The sequence below is a fragment of the Aethalodelphis obliquidens genome, unplaced genomic scaffold, assembly GCF_003676395.1.
Source record: "Aethalodelphis obliquidens isolate GAN/ISIS:26980383/991018 unplaced genomic scaffold, ASM367639v1 scaffold63, whole genome shotgun sequence".
In the NCBI taxonomy this organism is placed as follows: domain Eukaryota; kingdom Metazoa; phylum Chordata; class Mammalia; order Artiodactyla; family Delphinidae; genus Aethalodelphis; species Aethalodelphis obliquidens.
The window spans coordinates 10,373,991-10,390,602 of NW_020838007.1; the positions used below are offsets into that span (position 1 = coordinate 10,373,991).

The 16,612-nt window shown below is 35.0% G+C and overlaps 1 protein-coding gene across 1 annotated transcript in view; it reads right to left on the reverse strand.

The window, feature by feature from the left end:
* The window catches only part of SMCHD1 (structural maintenance of chromosomes flexible hinge domain containing 1), a 129,379-nt gene that overhangs the window by 70,682 nt on the left and 42,085 nt on the right, over positions 1-16,612 (reverse strand). Inside the window, exons 12-20 of the mRNA XM_027088813.1 lie at positions 16,406-16,589; positions 14,286-14,480; positions 12,655-12,768; positions 11,976-12,082; positions 11,161-11,243; positions 10,863-10,976; positions 6,545-6,622; positions 6,346-6,465; positions 2,535-2,679 (exon numbers count right to left, since the gene is read on the reverse strand). Of these exons, the coding sequence (XP_026944614.1) occupies positions 2,535-2,679; positions 6,346-6,465; positions 6,545-6,622; positions 10,863-10,976; positions 11,161-11,243; positions 11,976-12,082; positions 12,655-12,768; positions 14,286-14,480; positions 16,406-16,589 (1,140 nt within the window). The remainder of the gene's footprint in view (positions 1-2,534; positions 2,680-6,345; positions 6,466-6,544; positions 6,623-10,862; positions 10,977-11,160; positions 11,244-11,975; positions 12,083-12,654; positions 12,769-14,285; positions 14,481-16,405; positions 16,590-16,612) is intronic.

Here is a 16,612-nt window from a genome sequence, read left to right on the forward strand (position 1 = left end):
ACCTTTGTGAAGAAGTTTTCTAGCTTGACAGTAGGTTTTGTTTTTACTATATTTCCCCAACACAAAAGACAAAGGGTACTCCCAGGATGAAAGTGAAGGAAGATCACAGAAGGACAAATGTAACAAGCGTAAGAACAACTGATCCAGACCAGAGCACATGGCAAAGTTCCAAGAAAGATGTCTACAAGAGTATGAAACTGAGGGACTTCGCTGGTGGTGCAGTGATTAAGAATCCGCCTGCCCTTGCAGGGGACATGGGTTTGAGCCCTGGTCTGCGAAGATCCCACATGTCGTGGAGCAACTAAGCCCGTGAGCCACAACTACTGAGCCTGCATGCCTAGAGCCCATACTCCACAACAAGAGAAGCCACCACAATAAGAAGCCCACGCACCGCAACTAAGAGTAGCCCCCACTCGCCGCAACTAGAGAAAGCCCACGTGTAGCAACGAAGACCCAATGCAGCCAAAAATAAATAAAGAGAAAAAAATATGAAACTGATAGGCTATCTATGTACCAAGCATCTTGAGAAGAGACCAGGCAACTGGCAGAGAGTTACTTAGCAAAGAAAAAAAGAACAACAGTTGTGCAATGAAGAAAGTAATTAGCACTTACATAATCATAATAAAGCAAGCACTAAATACTGATCAAGCCAGAATACAACTTTAATGAAGAATGTGGGAATAGGAAGGAGGTTTATTTGTAATGTAAGTGGCAACAAGAGAGTGTGTCCTCATCTTCCATAAGTCAAGAGATAATGCTTAAAACTGAAGAATCAAGAAGTAACAATATAAAAGTTACTTAGAGGGCTTCCCTGGTGGCGCAGTGGTTGAGAGTCTGCCTGCCAATGCAGGGGATACGGGTTCGTGCCCCGGTCCGGGAAGATCCCACATGCCGCGGAGCAGCTGGGCCCGTGAGCCATGGCCGCTGGGCCTGCGCGTCCGGAGCCTGTGCTCCGCAACGGGACAGGCCACAACAGTGAGAGGCCCACACAGTGCAAAAAAAAAAAAAAAAAAAAAAAGTTACTTAGATATGTGCAATAGGTACCAAAACATTCAAGTAAGAAAGCTGAAAGTGGTTCTGAGAAGTCGATTGTGGGTGGGGTGGAGAGGGCAGAGGAACTACTCTTTTTTTATATAAACCTCATCCAACTATTTGATTCTTTAGGCTACATGTGTGAATGATTTTTTGTTTAATTTAGTTAACACTGAGAAAAAAACAAACAAATTTACTGAAGGTAAATTCACATAGCCAGGCCACCAAGATTTTTTTTTAAGCCCCAAATCTTAATTACCAGTATGTACGTGTGATAGAGACTTTGTGTGTAAGAATGTCCTATCAAGGATAAGAAGGAAGTTTAATTGAAAACAGGGGTCAACTAATGCACAAATATTTTCCATTTGTGACTAGACATTATTTTTAGTGTTTCTTATTAAGCACATAAATGCTTAAGTATTCAACTCTTCCATTATGGTTTAATATTCAAATGAATATAATATGTCAAAATCACTTTTTGCAACTCATTTTCAATACTTTTTGTAACTCTGTTTTGTTTTTCAGGAACTTAACCATGGTATAAATCTGGACACTAAACTAGTCTGTGAGCTTCTAGAAGGCAAATACTATGCTCTTATTCACTTCTATATCTCCAGCTGGCAAATGCCTGGAATACAGTACGTAGTCAAATGATTAAAAGAGTGAACAATTACACCAACAGGGGAAAAAAGTACACGGCGATAGCAAAAGCATACATTAAAATGTGGGCCCAGGGACTTCCCCAGCAGTCTAGTGGTTAAAACTGCGCTCCCGCTGCAGGGGGCACGGGGTTCAATCCCTGGTTAAGGTATGATCCTGCGTGCCTCGCAGCGCGGCCAAAAAAAAAACAGTGTCTCCAAAAACGACAAATTTGGCAGAAATTTGAAAAACAAGAATTCTTCCTAGGCACCTCAAAAAAAGGTAATGGAAAACAATGAACATCCTCAATTATATAACTGGACACATTGTTTTTCAGGGCTATTTTTTAATATAAGCCAATCATGTCACTCTATAGAGCTCTTAAGTAAAGGCAAATTCTAAGGAAGGACACAATTTCCATGGAAAGTGTAAACTTTATTGCTATGGTTTTAAAAGCAAACCAAAATAAATTTTATTAGCAGGTTAAAAACCTACCAGTAGGTAACCACTAAGTTTAAATGGCCATAATTTCTAAGCAAACAACAAAATAAACGTGGTATGGTTTATAAAATTGCCAGAAGAAGTCATATTATACTTGCAAAAAGAAATGGACTAAGACAGAACTATATCAGTCTCACCCAAACAACTGTAACAGTAAATTCAGTCAAAACAAACTTTATTGAGGTAATGTATGTATGACACTACAGCCACAGAGAATAGACTGGGACTAAACAAATCCCCCAGATATCATAAAATATCCACTAAGCATTTTAAATAATAAATCTGAAGTTAACCGAACATAAATAATTTAAGCTAAAAAAAGAAAAAAGTGAATACTTAGCAAATATGAAAACTCAGATTACCTTGCTTCAAAAACTGGCTGAATATCAGTTGATAGTTGACTAGTATGACCAAATTCATCCTGAAACTCCAGAGGGATATTGAATGGGACTCCAACACGAAAAGGAAGATCCAAAAGACCAAATAAAAATTTCTCTGGTTTACCCTCTTAATAAAAAAAAATAAACATGAAAAGAAAATTCATCGGTCAGAAGATTCATTGTAGGTAGAAACATCCATTATATATATGGAAGATTAGACTACAATAAAGATGGCATTTTAAATCTGTGCAAAGTTTATATAAATTATATCTATAATCCACCTGTGAAAATAATAAAGCTAGAACTTTATCTCACACCATGTATAAAAGTCTAGAGATAGAGATAAATGTGTTTTTAAACTATGAAATTTTCGAATATAATAAAGGAATATGTTTATAATTTTATCATAGGAAAAACTAAGGCAAAACACAATACTCAACAGCTATACAACGATGTATTTGATAAAGTTCAAAATATTTTATTAGATACAAAGTTAACAGAGAAGCTCCATATGAGAAAGTACTTGCAACGTATGCAATAAAGGATTAAAATCCACAATACATTAAAACTTCCTATAAAGATAACAGTTTCAAGTCATCCCCTGGGAAATTATTAGAAATGCAAATTCGAGGGCTCACATCATCCTACTGAGTCAGAAACTCCAGGAGTGAGGCCCACCAGTCTGCATTTTAGTAAGCCCAGCAGGTGGTTCAGGTAAAACTTAAATTTGAGAACTACAGCTTTACACTATTAAAATAGGCATAGTAGGCACTTCCCTGGTGGCACACTGGTTAAGAATCCGCCTGCCAATGCAGGGGACACGGGATTGATCCCTGGTCTGGGAAGATCCCACATGCCACAGAGCAACTAAGCCCATGCACCACAATTACTGAGCCTGCACTCTAGAGCCTGTGAGCCATGACTGCTGAGTCCAAGTGCCACAACTACTGAAGCCGGCACGCCTAGAGCCCGTGCTCCACAACAAGAGAAGCAACTGCAGTGAGAAGCCTGCGCACCATAATGAAGAGTAGCCCTCGCTCCGTGCAACTAGAGAAAGCCCGTGCGCAGCAGCAGCAAAGACCCAGCACAGCCAAAAGTAAATAAAATAAATTTTAAAAAATTAAAAATAAAATGAAATAGGCATAGTAAAGGAACAGACTTTCACAGATGACAATGTCCAATAAAGGCTAGAAGAGGTACACAACCTAATAATTAAATAATTTAACCACCAACTAGGCTAAATATTATAATATAGGTTAGCCAGGAATGAGCATAGGGAAACAAGAACCCTCAGTCTGTTGATGAGGGTACAAAACCTTTTGGGAGGGCAACCTGACAGTAAATATTTATAAAATGTTAAAGCACACACATTGCAGTTGGCAATTCTACTTCTTGGTATCCACTCTAGAGCTATTCAAGCACTTGTACACAAAGCATCATAATTTTTTTCCGTATAGGAATGTGATTTGTAACAGCCAAAAACTTGGAAACACCTGAAATGTTCATCAAAGAAAACTGCTGAACTACAGCATGTCCGTACTGTAGAATGTTTCACAGGTGTATTTAAAGAACATGATCTGTATGTACAAAAAGGAACACTCCCCAAGGTGGCTGTCTGATTAGAGAAGGCAAGGTAATCACAGGCACTTAAATCAGCTCTCTAAAACCCCATAAAAATGTGGCACTACAGAGATTTTTTTCAAAGGGGCCTAAACCTACAAAAACAATGAACAAGAAAAAAGACAACAGTAACAGAATTTGAAAGCTGGAGAATATATGGGCAAGTATAACTGACTTAGCAGAAAGACTCAAGAAATCAAATCCTCAATCATCAACAAAGCAAGCAGGGAGCCAATTTAATTCACACTATATTAACACTCAAAAGTCTCAAGAATGGCTCTATCAAGTAGGAGTGAAATTGAAATAAAAAAGGAAGACTTGTTCAAGTTTGTTTGAGAAACAGTTCCTCAGATCCCACCCCTCAACACACAGAGCCAGTCAACTGCCTTCCTCATCTTCAGCAATATCTGGAAGGTTTCTTCTCCAGGAAAGGTTAAGAGTTGGTCCAAGGAGTAAGGGACACAGCACTACTGAAAGCATTACAGTTTACTGAAAATAGGAAAATCAAGTGAAAGATCAATACTGAACATGAGCAATCCCACAACTGGGCATATACCCTGAGAAAACCATAATTCAAAAAGAGTCACGTACCACAATGTTCACTGCAGCTCTATTTACAATAGCCAGGACATGGAAGCAACCTAAGTGTCCACCAACAGATGAATGGATAAAGAAGATGTGTACATATACACAATGGAATATTACTCAGCCATAAAAAGAAACAAAATTGAGTTATTTGTAGTGAGGTGGATGGACCTAGAGTCTGTCATACAGAGTGAAGTAAGTCAGAAAGAGAAAAACAAATACCGTATGCTAACACATATATATGGAATCTTAAAAGAAAAAAAAAAAAGGTTCTGAAGAAGCTAGGGGCAGGACAGGAATAAAGACACAGACATAGAGAATGGACTTGAGTACACAGGGAGGGGGAAGGGTAAGCTGGGACAAAGTGAGAGAGTGGCATGGACATATATACACTACCAAATGTAAAATAGATAGCTAGTGGGAAGCAGCCACATAGCACAGGGAGATCAGCTCAGTGCTTTGTGTCCACCTAGACAGGTGGGATAGGGAGGGTGGGAGGGAGACGCAAGAGGGAGGAGATATGAAGATATATGTATACATACAGCTGATTCACTTTGTTATACAGCAGAAACTAACACACCACTGTAAAGCAATCATACTCCAATAAACATGTTAAAAAAATAAATACTGAATATGAAACCTCTAACAGTCTTCCCCAGCTTGGCTCCCCAAATGCTGGCACCCAGGTGTTTACACTCCACTCTGGGAAATCTGAACAGCCAAAGAGAAAAAAACCTAAAATTCTCTTATCATAATCTCCCCAAATGATATAAACACTCTCGAATGTTCTATTCTTAACTGTGTGCAAATAACTAGTAATGTAAGAGAGCATCTAATAGAAAGGACCCAGAGCAGACGTGTAAAAAAGCAACATGGAGGAAACAAGCTATGAATAAAGTTTGAAAGCGTCAAGAAAAAAATGCCACTATTATTAATAGCCTCAGAGAATTAATAGATACTGAATCCATGAAGTTGGAGAAAATACTTTGAAAAGGGAATAACCAGAGAATATTTCAGAAACTAAAAAAATTATAGCAGAAAGGAAAAATTCAATAGAAAGTGTCGAACATCATGTTAAAGAAGTCTCTTGTAAAGTACAGAAATAAAACCAAGAGATGTAAAGCAGAAAAAACAGTATTAGTACACCAGTCAAGAGGTCCAACGTCTTAACACTAGATGTTGTAGAAAGAAAAAACAGAGTAGGAAATCAAAGTAACTCAAGAAAAATCCCTAGAATTAAAAATTTCAGAAATTGGGACCCCCCCACACACAAAAAAAATTATCCTAACTTCTGGGGATTGCGGAAGAGGGAGAATAGGGGCGGTTGGACTGGGAGTGGAGGGTGTTTAACATGCAAAAGTTAGGAATCAGAATAACTTTAGACTCTACCAGTAACAAGGGAAGCTAGAAAACAATGATGCTTTCAAACATTTATAAGGAATATGATTACCAAGCAGAATTATAAAGCCATTCTAAGACCAAGATGGTTATACAATTGGTCAAACATCTTTTATTAAATTACCTGTTTTCCTCTTGATTTAAAATGCCACCTTTAGCATACAGAGTTACATACTGGTGTTTTGCTTACCTTTGACAGAAAATTTAATTGCTTTAGATGGTAGTGGTCTTCCTGCATAAGTGTCTGCATTACTTTCATTCAGTACAACTTGTAATTTCAATGTATAATTCCCCAACTTTTGAATATTTTCTGGACAAATTAAGAAGAAATTAAAATTCAAGTAAATGTAATACTGATAGAATTTTTAACATTCAGAATAATAACTCACCCATTTTTTTAAACCAGTAAGGCCATTTTCCTCCATGTTGACTAATATGTGAAATGATTTCTTTATTTCCATTTGGAGCTTAATAAAAGAAAAAAATTTTGAGAAATTAAATATAGAACATGAATAAGAAATGTCACACTAGCATCAAATGTCTACCTGCTATACATTTTTTAAGGTAGTTTTGAAACCTCGAAAAATCTAAAGCTATCCTATTCAAGTCAATAGCATAATGAAAATTTATTCATTCAGCTGATTAAAATTCCTTTATTTCAATTCTTAAAAATGTACCTGTAAATAAGCTTAACTGGCACAAACAAAAGAATATAGAAATAATTTTCTTTTGACATTGAAAATCATTTCTTTAAAAGTTTTCTTAAAGAGGAAAATAGCATACTTTATTTACATAGAGTAATCTCTAAGACCTAGTGCTCTATTAAGAGAAAAAAGCAAGACCTAAAGTAGAAGAAAACAAATAGAAGGATGATATCACTTCTCTGAAATATTCCTTGTTATTTAGTTTTGACTTTGGAATTACACGACTTAAAATATTCACAAAATAGAATTAAAATAAAGCAATTCATAAGCAAAACCAAAATGTAGGTAGGCGATATGACCATATTAAAAAATTTTTTTAAATTATTTCAACTGACTTCAACTTTAATAACTTTAAGGACAAATAGCGCTTCAAAGAAGTCAAATTTAATCTAATAGTACTATTAGTAATTTTATAAGTATCACTATTTTGAAACTATATTATAGGATAAAGCAGTAACTAACTGTTAATGTTGTTAAGAATCAAGATTTTCAACATAAAAGAAATGAAATCAAAGTGGTTAAATAAAAACTCAGAATATCGATATGAATTCATGTTTTTTCTTTTCCAAAAATATTCATGCTTAGCTATCAATCGAAAAGGCTTAGAAACAATTTCGCCCAGTGGCCATGAGCAATCCTAACACTCAGGCCTCTAAATGCCATTCCCCACTGAAAGGAGCGGGGACAAAGTTAGAGAGTAGCATGTACATATATACACTACCAAATGTAAAACTGATAGCTAGTGGGAAGCAGCCACACAGCACAGGGAGATCAGCTCGGTGCTTTGTGACCACTTAGAGGGGTGGGATAAGGAGGGTGGGAGGGAGACGTAAGAGGGAGGAGATATGGGGATATATGTATATGTATAGCTGATTTACTCTGTTATAAAGCAGAAACTAACACACCACTGTAAAGCAATTATACTCCAATAAAGATGTTAAAAAAAGAGTAATGGGTGAATTGAGGTTTAGGGTAAACATGTACAAGAAGATTCTAGGATGTCTTGAGCCAGAAAGCAAGAAAGCTCAAATCAAAGACAAAAAAGGGTCTTATCAAGAGGACAGAGGAGCAAACATGAAAGCACATCAAAATCAAGGAAGCATGTCAAATCTATAAAACCCCATACATTCAGAAAAACACATTTATGAAAATCAAAAAAAAACAGTCTCTGAGCACCACAGTACTGTACCAATTCCTGAATGGTAATTTGCAATTAAAGAAAAAGGATTAAGCCTTTATACTGCCTTTCCTATAAAAGCTGTGTTTCAGAGTAAACCAATGACCCTAACTGAAATTTATTACTAACAAATAAACTAGGAAGGATAATAAACTGGGCTAATAAATTAGGAAGAAATAAAAGAATGAGGGGATCACCATTTTGCATACCAAATAACTAAGCAAAAATCATTAATGGATGAAACCATTACATCACGGATGAAAGGAGAACTTTATAATCATATTAGCCAAGTGAATTCAATAATCCATTTTAGCAGCACTAAAAGTAGGACAATTAATTACAGTCATCAAATGCCTCTTGATGTAATACCCTAAGAAACACAAATTCGCTATGGAGTATGGATTCTTGCTTTAGGGGGGAAAAGTGGTGAACCTAAATCTGTTTAAGCTTTTAGGGTAATTTCCAGTCTTCAGGAAATAGAACAAACAATGGAACAAGTTAAATGACATTCCAAAGAAACAAATATGTGAAACACTCTACAGTAAAGTGTACATTTAAAAAATAATTGAAATGGTAAATCTATTATATATACTTCAACAAAAAAAAATCTTCTAATTAAAAAATATATATATATACAGGCAGACCTTAGAGATATTGCAGGTTTGGCTTCAGACCACCACAACAAAACAAGTATCGCAATAAAGCAAATCACATAAATTTTTCCGATTCCCAGTGCATATAAAAGTTATGTTTACACTATACTGTAGTCTACTGAGTGTGCAAGAGCATTATTTCTTTAAAAAATAAAATGTTCATATCTCAATTAGAAAGTACTTTATTGCTAAAAAATGCTAACCTTCATCTGAGCCTTCAGCAAGTTGTAGTAATAACATCAAATATCACTAATCACAGATCACTGTAACAAATATAATAATGAAAAAGTTTGAAATGTTGCCAGAATGACCAAAATGTGACACAGAGACATTAAGTGAGCAAATACCATTGGGAAAATGGCATTAATAGACTTGCTCAACACAGAGTTTCCATAAACCTTCAATCTGTAAAAAAATGCAGTATCTGCAAATGGCAATAAAGCAAAGCACAATTAAACAAGGTATGCCTGTGTGTATTTTTGGTTTTGGTTTTAAGTAAGACAGAGGCAGGAGGGTCAGAGTCACAGAGAGGCTGGAAGATGCTACACTGCTGGCTTTGAAGATGGAAGGGGCCACAAGCCAAGGAATGTGGGTGGCTTCTAGGAGTGGAAAAGGCGAGCCTTCCCTAGAACCTCCAGAAGGAACACTATCCTGCTGACACTTTGATTTTAGCACAGTGAAGTCCACCTGGGACGGATGACCTAGAGAACTGTAAGATAATAAACATATGTTGTTTTAAGCCATCAAAAAAAGTTGGAGAAATATAAAATAGAGTGTCACAGAGGCCAAAAATAAGAGTACTGCAGTAAAATTAGTCAAACTGTTCACTGCTGCCGAGGCTAGCAAGACATTTATACAATGAAAGTATACATGACCATTGACTAGTTTATAAATGTTGGAAATAAACGCATAGTGAATAAAACGTCTTTAAACATCTTTAAAATCCATGGACCAGACATGCAATATATAGTGATAGAACAATTACTGAAAATATAAATTGAAAATACTTTCAGGCAGTCAACACAAAAACAACAAAGAAAACCGTAATTCAAAAAGAGTCATGTACCAAAATGTTCATTGCAGCTGTATTTACAATAGCCAGGACATGGAAGCAACCTAAGTGTCCACCAACAGATGAATGGATAAAGAAGATGTGTACATATACACAATGGAATATTACTCAGCCATAAAAAGAAACAAAATTGAGTTATTTGTAGTGAGGTGGATGGACCCAGAGTCTGTCATACAGAGTGAAGTAATAAGTCAGAAAGAGAAAAACAAATACCGTATGCTAACACATATATATGGAATCTTAAAAGAAAAAAAAAAAAAGGTTCTGAAGAAGCTAGGGGCAGGACAGGAATAAAGACACAGACATAGAGAATGGACTTGAGTACACAGGGAGGGGGAAGGGTAAGCTGGGACAAAGTGAGAGAGTGGCATGGACATACATACACTACCAAATGTAAAATAGATAGCTAGTGGGAAGCAGCCGCATAGCACAGGGAGATCAGCTCGGAGATCAGCTCCGTGCTTTGTGACCACCTAGAGGGGAGGGATAGGGAGGGTGGGAGGGAGGTAGACGCAAGAGGAAAGAGATATGGGAACATATGTATATGTATAGTTGATTCACTTTGTTATAAAGCAGAAACTAACACACCATAGTAAAGCGATTATACGCCAATAAAGATGTTAAAAAAACACAAAAAACAACAGACAAGTTAACAAACAAGGTGATTCAAGTTAGGAAAATACAAGATGAGCAATAATATGCAGTTCTTTTCCTTTACCAAAGAGTGGGCCAGGATTCTCATCTGAAACAAGTACTTCTGGCCCATAGGTTCAGAGACACAGTATTTTTGATTTAGAAGGGATCATAAGGATTATCCAATCAAAATTCCTATTGTACAAACTACTACATGTATGCACATCATATCTTTATTTTAGCCCACAGCTACCTACATAGGAAAATTCAGAATAAAATGTTAAAAAAAAAAACCCTCAGAAAACAATTGATTTTTTTTAATGTGAATTATTCACACCTTTGAAACTCCTAACTTTAAACAAATGTACTATCTATCAGATTGCTAGCTCATAATTACACAAAGATATTAAAACATATGTTATATATTTAAGAACAACAATAAAGATCCAAATTAGTTTGTATACTTACAGTGTTGTATAACTTTGAGCTCAACCAGGAGTTTCTTTGACCCTCCATGACTTGTTCCTGGAAGCTTTTGCATTGCTTCCCCCTTTTTATTCAATATTTCAATTCTTAATGCACCTATCAGTCCAAAATTAAAAATAAGAATGTCTCAGTCACACCCAAAGAATCTGATGAATCTGCTAGGTCTTCACACAGCACTTTAATTTTTCATGGTCTTTTACTATGAAATGTAAGATGTAAGAAAAGCATTTTTTCAGTATTTAAAAACAAACAAACACACACAAAAAACCCAAAAACATACCAATGGGGGTTCCAGCAGGCCTAATCTCATTTGGCAATAATTCATCTCCTTCAGGCCAAGTTACTGACAATCTATCAGGGAGCCTATTATGAAACCAGCATATTAATTATTCATGAACTGTGTTAATTATGGTCTTATTTTTAAAAATAATAGTTACTAGAAATTTTAATATTTATTTCTAATTTTTTTTGACAGGTTAAATCTGAAATCCTGAATGATTAATACTGTAAACATTTCCTTCTCCTCAACCACTGTTGTGGTTACAGAGTAAGACAAAATCTCCTGGTGTTAAGAGCCAGGAACTGTGGTTTTTTGAGATTTTTCTATTCATTTATAGTACAAGCTACCTTTGGGAGACAGGATAAACTCTACAAATAAAAGAATTACCAGTGAGATTCAGTAGGAATCACAATGACTACGTCATTAGCTATACAAGAGCCACAAACCCTTTTATTTTTCGATTTCCTTTTACTTCTTTTGTACTAATCTTTATCTCTCAGCAGTTACTACCATTTTCTTCTAGCTGTAGGCCAAAGTTTTTTTTTTTCTTTAACAAACTTAATCATAGTGCTGATAACAGTGACACTGTAGATATAAGATTTCCTCATTTTTCTATGAAATACAGGATTCTGTTTTTATAACAGAGAGCTCTCAGGTTTTTTTTAACAGCAAGAAGTTTGTCACAATACACACATCTAAGACTACAAGTGCCCAAATAGAAGAGCATAACGACACACTCAATAACTGCTAAAAGGACAATTCCTCTTGATTTTTCTTGTTATTTTTTACCATATGCATCTTGAAATGTAAATTACCTTGCCATTTCATCTTCTACATATTTTTTCACAGCTTTCTCAGCAACTGTCCTATCCAGCTTTGCAATTGGCACAGTTTTTATTTCATCATACAGTGCCTGAGGTTCCTGAATAAATAAAATTTACACCAATATTTAAAAAAAACTATTTAAGTATAGTTGCAACAAGAACATTTCTTCCAAAGAAACATATTTTTACCCTAGTTAAGTATATAAATCATAATAGCTATTATTACATTATACCACAGTGTTTACTTCCATTTTTCATGTAAACTCCTTAGGCCTAATTAAATAGGCCTTAGGCCATTCAAATTTTAACAAGAGCATAGTATAAGGATAAAACCAGTTCTAGTTTTGAAGTTTTTCATTCTTGAGATAGAAGTCCGGCTCCAATGTTTATGTTTGTGGGCCTTGGATGAAATGTGCACTTTACAAAATTACTGTGTTAACTAGCAATAATATATGTAACATTAATTAAACACTGGGCACACAGATGTTGTTCTATAGATTATTAAAAACATCAAATGTGAAACATAAAAATTCATGCTACCACTACTTTAACCAATGGAAAAGCCAAATACGAGGCAAAACAGAATACCGTATCTTTATTTTAACAATTAAGCAAAAGAACGTAGTACCAAGAGACTGAAGAAATATTTTTTGTTATTTAGGGGTCTTACCATTGCAATTTGAACCTCTCCTCCTGTAGCATATACTTCTCCATCATGATCACCATAAAGAAAAAATTTTACAATGCTTCCATAAAAGAGAGGAAGTGTCTTGATTGTCTTGACCTAATATTTAGTTTTAAAACAAGGATTTAGTATTAATATTTACTTTTAGAAAAACAGGTTTAACAATTACTTAACAGAACTACGTTATGCAAGGGGAAAACTCAGCATCTATCATTAGAAAAATTAACAAAAAAAGCATTCTAATATTCTAATAAAGTTATATTTGTGAAGTTCTCCACTTATTTGTAACATATCTTTGAAAAGACACAGTGGCTTCTTCATACAAAAATGTCATCGCTATGCATGTGTCTAAAATGCCCAAAGCCTTCCAAGTCAATTATTATTAATGCAAGTTATCTCAAACCCCCATAAATGTTCCTTGCAGACTGTGAACGGTGACTTACAAAGTCATCATTTATTTCAAATAAATTAGCTCAAAACTTGCCTATAATGTATTTCTTCTCCTTACTTGGCTTGAAAAATCTAAGGGTAATTTCCATTAGTCCAATTCAAAACTTCCCAACTACAAGGACAACAAAAATTTACACCCAACCTACCTTCCAGCCTCATTTCATTTCTGAACTATTTCTCCTCACACACACAATAGGTTGCAGCAACCCAACTCTGTTGCTTGCGGTTTCCCTGCATTTACCTGTCTTTGTCTGTGCTCAGATTATCTTCTCTGAGAAAGCGTTTCACTTGACTACCACACAGAATTTGACAAAACTGATCACTCCCTCCTTGTAACTCTTCACAAATACCTTATTCTCCTGGTTCCCTTCTATCTCACTATCTTATCCCTTTCAATTCTCCTTTGTCAGCTCCTCCTCCTTGTTTTCCTAACCTCTAAATGTTGGAAAAGCAAGCTGTAGCTACACACACTACTTCGAGGTGACCGCATCTGATTCCAAAGCTTTCGATATATGATGACGAGAGTGTCACATTTGTGCATTTATTACCTTCATAATTACCTCTGCAAACCTGAGCCTTTACCTCTTTCAAGTCCCATACACATGCCACTTCATGCACAAAGAATTGCATGATTCACCCTCTTCTCCGAGGCCAATCCGAAGTCAGAAAATTCTCTCCTAAACTATGAGCACTATTCATTCTCTTTTCATAGCACTTACCCCCTTCTTACCTATGATTATCTGCTTAGGTTATCTCTGTTTTCAGGCTGTAACAGCCTGAAGAACAAAGGACATCCCCTAGACCTCTGCATTCTCCACAATGCAGTCAATAGCACAGTAACTCACGAGCAGCACTCAATAAAAATTTGCTGAAAAATAATTTCTCCATATCACAATTAAAAAAACAAAATGGAATTCTCCATTTGAGTAAAGTTTAGTGCAAGAAACAATAAAAACCTTGTTAATTGAGCCTTTGGCAAAAATCAAGTTTTTTATAAAATGTCCTGTTAAATTACGTAATTAAAATCCGTTGGGCCTTTTCGTTCTTTTCTGGCTCCCAAGGAGCCAAGAGTAAATATATTATTTTTGGTTGTTGATAAATTCTAATACATCTAATTTAGTTTCAAATTCTACTAAAAATTAAATCTAAAAATAAGTTAAACTTACCAGTTGTCCTGCTTTGTATATTTTTCCATCCCATTCTATTGCTGAATAAGTCGCCCAGGGGCCCTGCTTTTTAGAAGGAAGATCAGGACGTGTAATTATTCCTTTAAAAAGTGTAAATTTTATTTGTTTGTCATACTTTTCATGACAGTCCTTCAGCCATAGAGCAAATTCTCTGTCAATTTTCATTCGCTGCTCCTGTAAAATTTTAAAATGTTCTATGAAATATAGCTACTAATAAACAAATACAACCACAGACACTTCTCATTCATTTCATTTTTCCTTTCACATACCTGCCCACCCCAGAAAATCTAATAAAAGACTAAAATATTTTGCTGGATCCTTCTCCCATATGAATTTAGATTTCTATCAAAGACATTACTAAAGAAAGAAAAATCTTTGCTACACCCTTGGGTCCAAGGTCTTAATGGTCAATATCAACAAAGATTTGCTTCCCTGTTTTAAATCCTAGGATATACCAAAAAATGACAAACACTGGCTGCCTAGGATAAGGAGAACTAGCTGATTAGGGGAAAAGGGTAAGTGGAAGTCTTCTTACTGTGAACGATGCACATTCTCAATAGGGCAATAAAAATATCTTTTTGTGTATCAGGCACAGATTTAAATACATATACTACTTAAACATATATATGGTATATCTATGGTATTAAAATGTCATTGTGGGGAGTGATCAGGGGGAGAAAAGGTCAAAAAAGCTCTTTTTATAAAGTGATAGTGAAAAAAAGGTTGACAATCATTGCTATGCAAAACACATCTTTCCTTTTAATTATGTATTATATATCTATATTTATTCAGAAAATAAATCATAAAATAAAAATTGTTTTCTAATAATATATAAGAAAAAAATGTGCTATTGCTTATCATTCTTCACCCTGATGGGAGACAGTATAGAGATTTACATTCCAGCGTAAGGTGCTATATACTTGTTTAATGCCTATCTTTAGGAGAATGAGTAGGGAAGATAATCTTTACATAACACGCTTTCACAGAAGACTTTGCATAAAGTTATAGAAGTTCATTTCCCCCTATATATCTTATTCCACAATATACCATTTCCAAATGAAAATGGGGCAAAACTAAAACTGATTTCAGCTTAAGTTTTTGCAGCTTATAGTCAAAGGGCCAGTATGTTAATCATTAAAAAGAAAAAACTTTTGGTTTTAAAAATTTATTTGAATAAGAAGTAACATGTACATTGTAAACACTCAAAAATGGCATATACCTTCAAGGAAATCTTCCCCCTAATCTGTTCCCAGGTACCAACTCCTTCCTGAATCAGCAAATTACTGTTATCACTTTGTCAACTTGACAAGAATATTAAAATTATTAACTAGGAATGGGATAGTCCGCCTACCAAATTTTTATGCTGTATTTCAATGTACAGCCCTCGTATTCGATAAAAGTATATAAGACTCAGTATCTTTTTATTAAGAGCAAAATGAATTTCAACATGTTGTAGGGATGACTGACTATAAATACTGTGTGTCATGTATTGTGCTTATTGCTTAAGCAATTTTAAATTCAGAATAAATGCATCCATCTCTTGGCAACTTAACATTAAACTACTGAAAGAGTAGCATCAAGTAAGTTTCTGAGGTGCTTAGGTAGAATAAAAGTACACTAGTTCTATCCTATTTTTTAAAAAATTTATCACTCTTTTTCTATTGATTAATGTAGATTTTAATACTGATCAATCTCACAGCACCTTTTAGCCCAAAGTATTTCATAGTTCTACCTCAATTTTACCCCCAAGATTAGATTAAAATTGCATATTTAGGTTATTAATATATAAACACAGCTTTTGTATTAGATAAAATTGTTCTTATATGCTCTTATCAAATGGACATGGTTCTGTAGCTTCTATTTACTATGTCAAGGTACTGATGAAGATCTGATAAAAGATCTGTAAATTTTACCTGAACAAGATCTAATCAATTTGAAATTTTTGAGTGAACACATAAATGCTCATGAATGAAAATTTATATTCCAGATTAAATAAAAAGTATGCAAATTGTCAGTACAAATCTACACTACTAGTGACTTTTGTTGTACTTAAAATAGAACACTTGCAAATATTCAAAATTTGATACTTAAAACCATACCTGTCCATTTAAAATCCTTGTAAAAAGGGTGTTCTTATCTTTCAATTTTAGCTCAAGATCCATAAAGGTCAGTTTATTTGTGCTGACCTGGAATTTGTCATTAGTGAATAATGCACCAGATATCCTATTGTAGCACTCAATCGGTGCAAGCCCTCTCTTCTTAGGAGGAGTACACCAGTCAAAGCTTGAACAGAACAAAGTATTAGT